This window comes from Pempheris klunzingeri, chromosome 5 (genome assembly GCF_042242105.1).
Source record: "Pempheris klunzingeri isolate RE-2024b chromosome 5, fPemKlu1.hap1, whole genome shotgun sequence".
Taxonomy (NCBI): domain Eukaryota; kingdom Metazoa; phylum Chordata; class Actinopteri; order Acropomatiformes; family Pempheridae; genus Pempheris; species Pempheris klunzingeri.
Window position 1 is genome coordinate 15,382,367 of NC_092016.1, and position 13,868 is coordinate 15,396,234.

General features: G+C 41.1%; 2 protein-coding genes across 3 annotated transcripts; both read right to left on the reverse strand.

Moving 5' to 3' along the window:
• Positions 1 to 387: 387 nt before the first annotated feature.
• impdh1a (IMP (inosine 5'-monophosphate) dehydrogenase 1a) lies at positions 388 to 5,567 on the reverse strand. 2 transcript variants are annotated; one of them, XM_070830652.1, is made up of 15 exons: positions 5,469 to 5,567; positions 4,633 to 4,681; positions 3,812 to 3,913; positions 3,535 to 3,609; positions 3,171 to 3,377; positions 2,934 to 3,021; positions 2,616 to 2,815; positions 2,400 to 2,490; positions 2,189 to 2,284; positions 1,836 to 1,979; positions 1,452 to 1,593; positions 1,180 to 1,323; positions 989 to 1,072; positions 647 to 663; positions 407 to 510 (listed from the first exon to the last, which is right to left on the reverse strand). In XM_070830652.1, exons 1-15 carry the CDS (start codon positions 5,564 to 5,566, stop codon positions 407 to 409), a joined length of 1,641 nt encoding a protein of 546 aa, XP_070686753.1. In that variant the 5' UTR covers position 5,567. The 2 variants fall into 2 exon arrangements, with proteins under 2 accessions (XP_070686754.1, XP_070686753.1); XM_070830653.1 differs by lacking the exon at positions 647 to 663 and having other exon boundaries at positions 388 to 510.
• A 2,366-nt stretch (positions 5,568 to 7,933) lies between these two features.
• On the reverse strand, positions 7,934 to 11,207 carry LOC139201646 (receptor-interacting serine/threonine-protein kinase 3-like). The gene is made up of 12 exons (XM_070831026.1): positions 11,144 to 11,207; positions 10,716 to 10,895; positions 10,281 to 10,611; positions 10,042 to 10,190; positions 9,880 to 9,929; positions 9,564 to 9,719; positions 9,344 to 9,426; positions 9,186 to 9,252; positions 9,031 to 9,098; positions 8,649 to 8,694; positions 8,215 to 8,457; positions 7,934 to 8,122 (listed from the first exon to the last, which is right to left on the reverse strand). The coding sequence occupies exons 2-12, from the start codon at positions 10,868 to 10,870 to the stop codon at positions 8,115 to 8,117; spliced, it is 1,356 nt and encodes a 451-aa protein (XP_070687127.1). The 5' UTR covers positions 10,871 to 10,895; positions 11,144 to 11,207; the 3' UTR covers positions 7,934 to 8,114.
• Positions 11,208 to 13,868: the final 2,661 nt, after the last annotated feature.

Here is a 13,868-nt window from a genome sequence, read left to right on the forward strand (position 1 = left end):
TGCACCTCTGCAAGGTTTGTTGTGTGCGCTTCAATTTAGGATGCCAACAGGGACATGGGCCTAACTTTAGATCAGTAATGATTAGCTTCTCCTTAAGTAGTTAATGACACGCTTTTGCTTGTTGAAAGGGATCAGCAGAATAGTTAATTTCATTACCCCCACTACACCTTGGCCACAGCAGGAGAAAGACAGATAAAGAGTTTGTCATTCAATTTGGGCACGACTCTTTGGCTCTCTTTTGAACTACTTTTGAACTTTAGACTCAGGTAAGTATGTTGCTCCGTCTGTCTTTGCAGGGGTCAGAGAAGGGACAGACAAGAACAAAAGGGGAGGACACAGAAAAGCCATGTCAGGTTTTAGAGTGTGGATATTCTACAGCAACGACAGCTTTGTGTTTGTAGCTTGATCACATGCGCCCAGTGCATCTGCTCATAGCTGCTGGGGTCGGGACACTAGGTCCTGATCGAGCGTTTCCTCTTCCTCCCGCCTCAGTAAAGCCTCTTCTCGTAACTACGGAAAGCAAAAAGAAGGGTGTTTGCATTTCCTGTGTTGTGATAACATTTTACCACTACAATAGCAATCTTGAATGGAGATGAATGAATGACAGAAAAAGATGGAGGTGTGATAACCACATGGATATACTTACATGGCACAAAAGAATATCTAATGTGATAGCATGGGTAAGAAAAGAGGAAGAGAAAAGACAATTTTGATGCTGCTAAGCACAGATAAATTACTATTTGACAATAAAAGGTCTAACAAAGGGACTGAATACAAATGAAACTAAGATACATATCGTTAGTGGGTTTGCAGATATTAAGTAAATGTCACATATTTAGAGAGGAAGCAGATGTCGACACAGACTTCACCGCACTACCACTGCCACCAGAATATTGAGACGGTAAAGGAGAGACATGGAGTAAGAGGGAGTTGCAGAGGACAGGTAAAGGTCAGAAGCTGGGGGTCAGGGGTCAGAAGTCAGACTTACGAGTGGAGGCCATGGACTCCTCCCTCCATCTGAGCAGACATGGTTCTCTTCTCAAACTTCAGCTCTCCAGAGTACATCATTGACCTGGCACAAAGACACACATCTCAGACAAGCAAAGACCCTTACATCATAAAGACTTATGACAGGAAACACACATGCATGGACATACACACACACAATTTCACACTCACCGTAAAATGGACAAACTCTTTGCTCCTATGTCCTGACAGCCATGTTGGATACCGGCAATGAGGTAAGGAACAAACTTATGGATGGAGCCTTTATCTTGGACTGATCCTGAGACACCTTGAGCCACTTTCACCTTATCTCCCTCACTGTGGACACACACAAACACAATTCACACAGAGATAAATGTGTCACTATGACATCCTATGACTATACGCTTTTCTACACTAAGTGTTTATAGAATGTTCAAAGAACGTCTGTCACCCCACTCCCCGACCTGAAGTAGCGTTTCTGACTATTATTTTTCTCCATGGCATCCAGGGAGCCCATTCCCCTGTACTTTTTCAGTCGCACACCATCTGAAAAGAAATATTCTCCCGGAGCTTCAGTGGTTGCCGCAAGCAATGACCCCATCATCACTAAGGGCAGAAATATAAGAGGACAAAAACTGAGGTGAAGTGATGCTGATCACACTGGGTAAGGGAAAAAAGACAATAAATATCAAAAAAGTGTCAAAAAACACTGCTTTTAATTTGAAAAAATAGTAAAAACCTACATTAGAACTGCCCATCAACAGCCACATAGTGTTCACTGAATGATCTGAATGTAAATCACAAAAATGTAAGACTTGTGAAAATAGGAGAATACTGTATTATTCTACCTGTAGATGCTCCCAGGGCCAGAGCCTTCACCACATGTCCAACAGTCTGAATGCCTCCATCAGCGATTACTGGCACCCCAAAACGTCGAGCATATTCTGCAACCTTGTACACCGATGTACCCTGGGGCCGTCCACATGCCATCACTGAGGAACAAGAGCATAATGTGGTGTGTCTGTGGCAAAATATTCCCCAGTGCAACTGAAATTTTATGTGCCATGCTTTAGGTTTATCACATGTAAACTAATTTGCTATCTAATCCAATAATTTAAAAAAAATACATTTGACATAATGCATACAAATACGTTTTTTCTGAAACCAGCTGGCATTCACAGTCCTGCCCTCTTTATCATACCTTCCTGGGTGATACAGATAGAGCCACACCCCATTCCCACCCTCAGGGCGTCCACGCCGGCATCTATGAGGTTTTTAGCCTGAGCAGCTGTCACCACTAGAGAGAGACAGAGGCACAGAAAAGAGCTCAATGTGGGAGACATACATGATAGGTTATGGAAAGTTTTCACAGAATAAACACAGAAGAAAGCTGTGAGACAGGGGGAGCTTACCATTTCCTCCAACTACCTGTAGTTCAGGATATTTCTGTTTGATGTAGTTTATCATGTTGATTTGATACACTGAGTTTCCTTGGGAGGAATCCTGTTATCCAAAAAAAGTAGTTTCAGTGAGAGATTAAATGTAAAATAATAAATCAGAAATGTCTCCATTTATAGAGCAAATCATAAACTAACCAAATGCTTGATCATACCGCAGTCAAAACCTACCAGGACTACCACGTCCACGCCAGCCTGCATGAGGAGGTCCAGTCTATATTTGTCGTCCTCCCTTGTACCAATAGCTGCTCCACAAAGTAGCTGTTTGCGGGAGTCCTTGGAAGCCAGAGGATAATCTCTGTTCTTCTTCAGGTCAGTTCTAGCAATGATGGCAACCAGCTCATCACTGTCATTCACTATGGGGAGCTTACCTAGGAGGGGTCAGAATGTAAAATGAGTGAAAGCAAGAGGAGAAAAGCTCAAGTGTGTATGAGTCCACATTGTGCTTTCTTTAGCTTCACACTAGTGTGACCTACTTCACAGATTTACCTTTTTTGCTACGTTGCAGTATATCATTTGCCTCTTTCAGGGTGACTCCAGCGGGTGCAACAACTAAATCTTCTCTTTTTGTCATTGCCTGAATCAAAAAGAGGTTAAATGGATACAAACAGTGAATCACATGTATGTCAATATACCGCCCACTTATTTGACATCATATACAGTAATTGCTGCATATATTAGGTTGACATACACATGCATGCATGTACACATCAGTTATACACACACCTCCTCCAAGGGTCTGTCATGGTCCTTCTCAGACAGAAAGTCTATGTCTCTGGAGGTGACTATGCCAACCAGTTTGCTGCCCATCTTTCCGGTCTCTGTAACAGGAATCCCAGAGAAACCGTGGCGTATCTTTGCCTCAAACACATCCCCCACTGTGTGTCGGGGACTCATTACCACCGGGTCTGTAATAAAGCCCTGCTCAAATTTCTGTCAAGAACAAAAACACAAGTGTTGAATGATTAAAGGGTATTCTGTGTTTATTGGTCTGAGACTAACATTCTGAAAGAAGGCTGTCGTGGGTGCTACAATGTCACAGATAACTTTCTCTGTCAGTTCATGTCTTTGTTGACTTGGTCCATCTTACCTTGACTTTGCGCACCTCATTGGCCTGAAACTCAGCAGTACAGTTGTGATGAATTATTCCAATCCCACCCATCAACTGAAAGCAGCCAATCAGAGACACAAAAGCAAATAATCAATAACACTGAAAAAGTAACCACGACCCTCAGTGTTCTTGTGCACTTGGCAGAGTCTGTGAATCAGGAGGGTGCTAAGCTGAGTGAACAATTAGGCATGGTGTGTGTGTGTGTGTGTGTGTGTGTGTGTGTGTGTGTGCAAGATTGTGCAGTGCTTGTACTCACTGCCATGGCGATGGCCATGGATGACTCTGTGACTGTATCCATGGGAGATGAAATAAGGGGTGTCTTAAGGGTTATCTTCTTTGTCAATGCAGAGGTTAGATCCTAAATGCATTTGGAAACAGAGACATCATCTTCTGGTCTAAAACACTGATAAACACATGTATGAAAGCTCACATGGTCCAAACCGGGATTTATTGCACAGCGTCATTACAGTGTTACAGCTGTGCACAAAAGAAACACATTTTGTAACCAAATGTTGAAGTTTGTTTCTATTTTGCAGTGTAATGAGCCTAAAAGTCAGTGTGGGCACATTAGAGACTGACTTGTTGAATTCACCTGCTGAGTGTTAGATGACGCAGGTGAGTGTCTGTTTTGAACACCTGCTATCCAGCAGTAACCCATGCGACTTAGGCATGAAATTAATTTACTGTCCCAGCAGAGCTTGCACAGACACAAACAAAGCAAGCCAAATAAACAACCCTCTGCTTTACAGAACATAACAAAGAGTTCGTGATTAATTACAGGGAATGAAGCAAAACCTCTGTGCTTGTGACCCATTGTCAGGAATATGAAAATATGTTTGTGGCCAAAAGCAATGATACCAGTGTTAACGTGAAATAAACAACCATTATATGCACCCTGAGGCACCCTAACCCTAAGACAAATGCAACTTTTCATGTTTGTCCACAGAAATTATTCTTTGTGCTGTCACACGAGAACAAATCAAATCGAAACAAAAACAAATCAATGATGTAGTGTGCACCAGGGAACGGTATACAGTATATGGTTTATGATATCCTTGACAATATCAGGCTACTCACCACCTCATCAGATGTAAAGTCTATGAATCCAGGGAGGATCAAGAAGTCACTGAGAGGAGAGACAAAAGTAACACAGTGTTCAGAGAGAAGAACATCTTGCTTTGGAACTGCAAAAGTATTACATACATTTATGTAATAAATCAAATGCATTCAATTCATGTAATACATAAATAAGACAATACACAAACACATAATAGCAATAATGGCACTAGGACTTGCATTGCATTGTGCAACCCTGTGTTATGGAATGACAAATACATAAACCTTGAACCTTAATAATGAATATTACTAGCAACAGACACCACTGTAAGTAAGGATCATGTTGTGTATGTGAACTGCACACCACATATCCGTTCCTACAAAGAAGCATTTTTTAAACTTAGCTGACAGTGAGCAGAATAATCTGTGAGCCTTTCAACCCACTGAAATGTTCTGCATTTATCCTTTGCACACTGATAAAACCCTGCATATAGCCTCCATTAAGGGAACTACACTGACACCCATTAACACACTGATATGTGCACAAGCGCGCAGACACACACACACACACACACACACACAGGCTGCTTTTAATGTCAGTGACACCACTCAGAATCATCCTTGAAAGTAGCACTCATTATAATCCTCCACATAAAACCCAAGCAGATGTGTCATCAACGATATTACTAAACATTTTAATGGAAGACGTTGCATAACTGTAATGTGTTTCTGTATGTGGACATGCACACATGCCATGGGTGTACACGTGCATCTGTGTCAGTGTGTTAAGTGTGGCGTAATTCTATAACATGCAAGACCATAAAATGAGTCAGTGTTTTTTCAGTAGCATTTCTTACTTGTATGTAAGTCCATCACCAATAGAAAAAAGTTGTTGTGCTGTTAATCCATCTTCAGGAACATAACCTGTGCCTCCACTGATCAGGTAGTCTGCCATGCTGAAATACCAAAACATATATGCACACATCATGTCTGAATATTTGGTATAAAGATATGAAAATGAATAGATGACACATTTAAATCTAAACTCTTCTAATCTAAATATAAATAGTGCTAGATTTTAATTGACATTGATTACAGTTCTTGTTACAATTATTGAATATTTTGATAAACATTTTACTGACCGCTTACTTCCTATGACTGAAAGCAGTGTTCATAAATGTATTGTCACTAAAAATAACATGTATGTTTCAGCCATTTATTTCTGGAGGTGTTAATCCCTTGTGCAAAACATGCATTTTGTATTGCTTGTCTTTCTCTTGACTTCTGTTTCTTCCACGAATGCTGAAGCCAGATCCAATTACAAATGTCTGAATCCAGACAGGAAATGCTAACAAAAGGAGTCCATCCCCACCTATGGATACTCCTTCTATACACCTATGACGGCAGTAGAGCAGGTAAGAGGATTTGGCTTGCTGCAGTAAAAGCACTCAACCAGTGCTGCAAGAAAGTGAAAACATCTCAGTAGCTGCAGGAGAAGCACTGTTTATGGGTTATAAAACTTCACAGAATCACCTCTGCAAAGCAGAGAAGAGCATGACCTTACAGTATATGCAGTGTGCTGATAGACCGAGCAGGAGTATGAGACTGACCTCTCCGGTTCATATCCAGCCTGGATTCGTGTAGCACTGTATCGCTGGGCTGCAGTCTCATGCCCGTGTCCATGTGGCGTTGGGTGGGCAAATGCCCCGTAGGGGTGAGGTTGTTCTCCATCTCTGTTTGAGATGCGTGGCCGTGCTGGTTCCATGTCCCCTACAATCCTCCGGTAGTCAATCTGGTAATTGTCCCTCTCCCCATCTCCAAACCGGTCATAAACATGACCCTCCATCTCCAGGAAATCCAGGGCTACGACCTCCACAGGGCCTTACCACCTCACTCACCCCCCTCACAAACACACACACTCTTCAAGCACTTGTGATTTTTTTCATACACGCACTTCCTGTGAACAGAGGCCCCAGCAGCTCTCAACAGACACACAGCAACACACTCAAATGAGTGTTCAATTATAAGCACTCATAAACACCCAAAGCTTTGAGTGCATGCTCACACAGACGCCTTTCAGACACACCTGGCATGGGAGGAAGCTGTCTTGCCATCTGTTTTGTTGCCAGCACAGCAGTTTAACCAAAATGATCAGAAATACGATGATTTCACAAGTCCTTTTTAGGAATCTTAAAAATGAAAAAGCAGCAGCAACAAACGTTCCTTAAGACAATGTTATTTGTCCTGACGAGAGTTCATATTCCATTTTGTCAGCTCTCATTCCTGGAATGTGAGGCCATTAAGGCCCTCAGGCAGGGGCACAGAGTTTTTTGCTCAACCTGTTGATGAAGTTGACAACACCAGTACGTTCCCCAGGTGGAGGCATGAGCAGCCGCCGGGGAGAGAGAGAGTCAGGTCTTGTCAGATGGCAGAGATTCGTCCCCCTGGAGGCCCAGAGCACAGTGCTGCCTGGTTATCTGTGGAGCTTCTCTCCCCTCCGTTCTCCCGGTGCCTGCTGAGCTTAACTCTGTTTCTGACAGTAGCAGACGTCACTCTCCAACAAAGAGGATTGGAAGCATTAATACAGGATGGGGTGGGGTGAGATGGGCGTGTAAGGTGGAGTGAGGCAGTAGGACTGAGGAAGAGGAGGATGGGTCAAGATGACACTTGAACACATTTTCCCCTTGGAGGATTACCATGGTGTAGAGGTGTGTGTGTGTGTGTGTGTGTGTGTTTTTTTTTTGCAGAGCTCAAGGAGACAGAGCTGTGAATGAGACAGAGGTCAAATCCCAGAACACAGTTAAGCTGCAAGCTCTGCTCCTTTGAGACGGAGAGGGAAGAGACAGACAGACGGACACGTAAAGGTGTCTGTGCGTTTTACCCCCACCAGTCAGAAAAACAAGGTCTATGTATGCGTGGAAAGGTGGTTTGTAAGGTGTTTACACAAGTCTGTTCTGTCTCAATAAAAGTTTTTGTTTTGTCTTCATCAGTTCCCTGTGTGGACCATTACTCAGTGTAAGAGTAATGAACAACAAACCTGTACATTAAACTCAGACAGGAGAGCAATTTGTTGCCTGGGATGCCCTCGACACCATCATCTGCAGGTGACTGACTGACTGCTTGTGACAGTTACTGAGGGATTGAACCAGAAAAGCCTCTTACCCAGTCTCTCTCTCCCTCTCTCTCCCTCCCACTGGAGGAAACAAGCAACGTCCCCCCTTTCATGTTATTAACAATGGCAAACATGGTTGCCGCTGATAATTAAGACATAACCACTACACGACACACCGTGTTGCTTTTTGAAACAAAAAACAAGACAATGTGAGGAGAATTTTTTTTAATTAAATTATAAGTTTTGTTATATCAATGACTTGTCAAACAAGAACAGTGCAGTAAAAATAGGAGTAAACTGCATATGTAAACATGTGATAAAAAAATATATCATACAGAGGAAGTCTTTCTCCCCCGTCCACAGATGGAGGAAGGCCACAATTGCTTTTAAATCAGCCATCTGAGGGAAAAGACAGTGAAATTAGAAGGTTGAATGACTGATTACAGATTAAACTACCCATGTTTGACCACTTTAACAAGAGGAAATCCTACCGAGCCTCTCCACTAGTCTGGGATGATGTTTTTTGAGGACGTCGAAGAAGGCTGCTTTGACTATTACCCCTCCTGAACGAAAAGTCTTGTTGTAAAGCACTCTCATTTTCCCCTGACTTGTCGCTTTGCCGTCAATCTCTAAGTAGGTTTCGGGGTGGACCATGTCTCCAAGCTCCTCCGCTATTGCCATTACCTCAGAAACGTCTTGGATTAACACCGCCCTGTTGTCATCGACAAACTTTGCTGTTTTAAAATATAGAAAGATGAAAAGAATGTACAGAAAAAGCATAATTTAATCAATAATGTGACCCTTCATGAATTACAGTATCATGCTCATTTGAGTTCTTTTTGTTAACACACAGGAAATGTTGACAAAAAAGAACTTTAGTTCATTTTCATGACATGGAGCAACAGTACAGTGACAAAATACTCACCTTTGTCTTTCGTAGTCCTTCTTCTAGCAGAAAAACTGACTGAATCCTGTTGGGAGTCAGTATTGTGTAATTAATTGTAATTTAATGATAAATGTATTATACACTTTACACCAGTATCCCAATCTGAAACAAGTGTAGTGGTCACATTGATTTCTTAATTTCAATTAATATTACAAACAAAAAATGTAAATGTAACTGAAAATAAACAGTATTCCTTTAACATATCTCTTTTCGTGTTGTTTTTTTGGTTCTACCAGATCAGGTTTGGCTCGTGTTGTTTTTGTTTTCAGGACTCTCTAGATCTCACTGTGACTACCTGATTAAATGCATTCATTTGTTTTCAGCGTCCAATGAGGCAAAGGTCAAAGTGCATTTGGGTTACCTGTATCGAAGACCTTTGAGTTTTTGTAAGCATGACATTATCCGTAGTATCATTTGACTCTGGATGTTCTGAAAAAAGGAAGGAAGATCATGATTTATTGTGGAAAGTAAAGAACATCTTCAGAGATTAGACTCAACAAACAGTGTTGAACCTACCTGGTGTCTGAGGAGCAAAACTGACTGCCATACTTGTGTCTGAATGTTGATTACAGGTTGGTGATTTCTACAGCAGAACAGGGAGACGATATTCTATATTAGACAGTGATTAATCTGCACCATATTTGATTTTCTGAAATGAAAAGTATGAGTTGTACCAGTTTTGTCAGAACTTGATGGACCGCATCATGAATTCCATTTCTGTGCCTTGAGAGCACATATTCAGTGACTTCTAGGCACTCTGAAACAAAAGCAAATCATCATTTGCTAATCCACAAATTACATCTAAGCACATTTGATTTAAGTGTATCGTTCAGAGTGGAAAATGTTCTATATGGTGACAATGAGCTTGTATATTCATATCATTCATATCCCTACCTTTAAAGGTAGGTCTTTTGGAGGGATTCGCATCCCAGCACTTCTTCATGAGGTCAACCAGCTCCTTCAACCCCTCCACCCTCATCCGGTCAAGCTCCTCACAGAGAGGTCTGTCCCCTAAAGGGATCTTCAGGGCCACAAGAGTGTGATCAGCCACTACAGTGCAGACAGACAAGCATCAAAACATGTAAATAAAACTGAGTATGCAGACATGTTTGAGAACTGGACATATACTGTACATACAGTGCTTAGTTTAGGTACAATGTGGTAAAGTATGAGGGAAACAATAAAGAGGAGATTACTAAACAATATGTACCTGGGTAAGGCTCTTTACCAGTAACAATGGACCAGATAAGGATCCCATAGCTGATTAACAAAGAGAAAGAGAGGATTTTTAAGTAACACGTTAACTGATGCAGTTATAGTATTTAATCATATAAAGTAGTATTCCTATCGATAACTACATTTTAATATTAACCTGTATCTGTCAAAAGCACGGACAGGTTGGTACGATGCCTCAAAAGCCTCAGGAGGCATGTACTTGTATGAGCCTCCGACCTCCCTTGTTGTTTCTGTGCTGCTGTTCAAAGCACTGGTGGAAACCCTGGACAGACCAAAGTCTGCTAGCTGCCATATTAGAAGGGAAACAATAAACAAACAAATACACTAGCTTTGTTTTCAATGTGAACATCAGAGTTTGGGTTGATGACACTCTACCTTGGCGTTGAGGTCGTCATTCAGCAGGACATTGTTTGGCTTTAGATCTTGGTGCATTAGGTTCCTCAAATGGAGGAAATTCATGCCCAGAGCAACTTGATGGGCCAAGCGGAAGGCCAGGGGCCACGGCGGAGGTCCAGACAGGTCCTTCTGCAGGGACTGAACAGATCCTCCTCCCATGAACTCCATCACTATTCCCTGCTGCACAGACATTCCTCTGATTGGCGGACATCCCTGATAAATGCCATAAATCCTCAGCACAAACTCACAGGAACCCTTTTCCATATGATCGGCCTCTTCATACAGTGCTTCCTGCTTGGGCGTCAGGGGGCTGGAATGAAGTAGGGTATTGTTGAAGGGAGGAGAGAGAGAGCGTTAATCATTTAAACTAAGCCCTCCAGGTTAAAGGAAATTTACAGATATTCATACATTTACCAAATGCCATCACGAAGTATCTTAATGGCCACATCAAACCCCCAGTCCTTGTGTCTAGCCTTGTAGACATGACCGAATCCACCACAGCCAACTGACTCCCATTTGTCCAAGCTTGCATTGCCAACTGGCTCAGTGGTGTAGCTCAGCAGTGCCATCTCCTGCTGTACTCAGGTACAGTAACTGCAATTTCAATGATGGACATAATCATGGGGGGAAAAAAAACTAAGAAACATAAAGTCATCCAATGAGTACTTAGATATCCATTTTTAAACGCTGCATTGTAATCACTGCCTGCACTGTGTTTAATATGTTTGTTCATATTTCAATTAAAACAGGAGCAAATTTTGGTTTTAAGAATACTAACATGTATTAACAATCACTCATGTTTGGCTCTCCTGTGTTATTAAAACACGCTGGCCTCTACTCACCATATATGACCTCCCGTGTTGTCCACATAAACAGGCTCTGTTCAAGAGTTAGTGGACACCAAAGCTGTGGAGAAAGGAGACGATAGTTTCCAGCTCCCTGGTCTGTCGAAGCTGCTGCTGAGGGGAGGAGTTTGAACTGAGTTGCACAAACTTTATGAGATGCAAGACTGGGTGACATTTCCTGTTGGTAAACCAGAGAATTGTGCAGTAAAATAAAGGTTGAGTTTACCCTTGTCTGACTGCAAATTCATATCAGGGACTGGCAGGTATTTGCTTCTCATATCACAGCCAGGAAAAATAATTATATGTATATATGCATATATATATATATATACACACACACACACACACACACACACAAAGAAATCTTCAGATAACAAATGGCAACATCAAAACTTTTCACCACTACTAAATTTTCGGTGTTGAAATTAAGGGCTAATTTAACTGCTTTACTTGGTTGATATTTTTAAAGTGGCTATAAAAATGCTGTGACACATTCCTCTAACTTCCTCATAGGACATGAGTGGCAGCAGCACACACAGAGGGGGTGTATGAGTTGGTGGCGTGGTTAGAGAAAAAAAAAAAACATTTCACACTAAAACCTGCGGTTAACTGCATAGATTGCAAATCTCTATGTCACCACACTATACAGATTTGTTTGAGTGTCGACATGATCTTTAGTATTTCTCAATGGGATAATGCAGTATTTTTGACAGCGGGGCGTTCAGGTGCTCTTGCTCTTGTGGTGCTCTTTAGAGTAAAGAGCACGACAAGACTGGACCTGCAGTTATATCACAAATACCTGCGGAGTGTTGTTGCCAGATCTTCTCCACGGCAATCAATACGGTGGCCGGGAGGTGCAAAACAATTTTACAATACAGTGGTCCCTCGTTAGGGGTTACGTTCTAAAAATAACCCGCAATAGGCGAAATCCGCGAAGTAGTCAGCTTAATTTTTACAATTACTATATATATTTTAAGGCTGTAAAACCCCTCACCATACAGTTTATACACTTTTCTCAGACAGGCATTAACATTTTCTCACATTTATCTCTTGTTTGACTTGTTTGTCTTGCAAACAGGCAGCACTTTAAAGTCACACTGCTAGCGATTGAACATTTATGTAAATTTGGCAAGCCGAACGCATCCTGTACTGTACAGAGACACGGCACGGAGGAGATTGATTGACATTGGTCTACAGTCCCTTAGCCAATCAGGACGCAGAACACAATGCGCGTTCATACACTGTAAAAAAAAAAAAAAGCATGCAAAATTGCACTAAAAAAAATCCGCGAAACAGCGAGGCCGTGAAAGGTGAGGGACTACTGTATGAGAAACACTTTTACAAAGCTGGAGACAAATTTACATTTTAGAAAACATTTTTATAAATCAAAAAACAAAATTACATTGCCATAACACATTTACAAGTCCTGAGACAAATTTACATTTGAGAAAACAAATTTACAAGACATGAAACACTTTTACAAACGCCGAGACAAATTTACAAGTGACGAAACACTTTTACAAGCGGCCGAAACAAATTTACAAGTAACTTTTTCAACCGGAAAGGGAATGTGCCGCGTTAATCGGCTCATATGTTCGCCACAAAACGGGCAAAAGACCGCTTGACTGCCGTCCATCGCGGGTCGCCATGAACTCCTTATCACTTCCGGTTCTACTCGACAGTTGGTACATTCCCTTTCCGGTTGAAAAAGTTACTTGTAAAAGTGTTTCGTCACTTGTAAATTTGTTTCGGCGTTTGTAAAAGTGTTTACAAAATTCATCTCCCCAATTCAGATTTTGGAATTCAGATTTAAACATAAGTAATGGATTGCATGTGAAAATTTGTTATCTGAATTTGAGAACTATAATAAAAATTTCTGGAAATAAAGTTTATTTGAATTTAATAATTTTCAAAGTCAAAACATTTGAGTGAATTCTCTGGTATTTAAATTTCAATATAAAGCATTCGTTAGTGATTAAATGTCAAAATTTGGTATTCAGCTGCTGACATACAGATTTTCCCTCCTTCTCCTCTTCTTGCCCTCCTTCTGCTTTTTTCTCGTAGCTTAGAAGCAGACTTTTTCCTCAGTAGGCCGTTCCTGTTTTCTGTTTGTGAAATGCCAAATTTCAGACCATTGCATTTGTTTAATACTCAGAAATATTTTTATTAACACATTCACACAGGATCCAGTAGGATAAAATGCATGAAACAGAACTACTCTCAATTAGTTCATAACCTGCAGAATGAATAATAAAACTGAATGCGTTGTTAGCTATTATTAAAGATTGACATTTTTAATTGTTAAAAACATATTTCAAGTTCACAAATTTGAGCGTGATGCCATGGTCATGTACCAAACAGAATATCCATCCACAGAAACATGCACACGCATATTCGTGTGATCACAATGGCAATAATTACATTTTCACAAAATTTAAAGCTGAGCTGGTGCTTTCATTCCAGTTATTGTATGCATTAGTCGCATGATTACACACTTTCTGACCTTCCCCTTTCTATCTCTTTCTCATTACTTCTATTTATCCCTCTATCTCATATGCTCTCTCATGCATACACAAGGCAAAAGCCACGTTTTTCTTTCTAGATTATTAATGCCAAACATTGCTATATATATATATATAAAGATCACAGTCTGGAGCTCAGGTGTCTGTGAACACGACAGCTTCCACGGATCCAAATCATATGTGTGCTCACACATGCACAC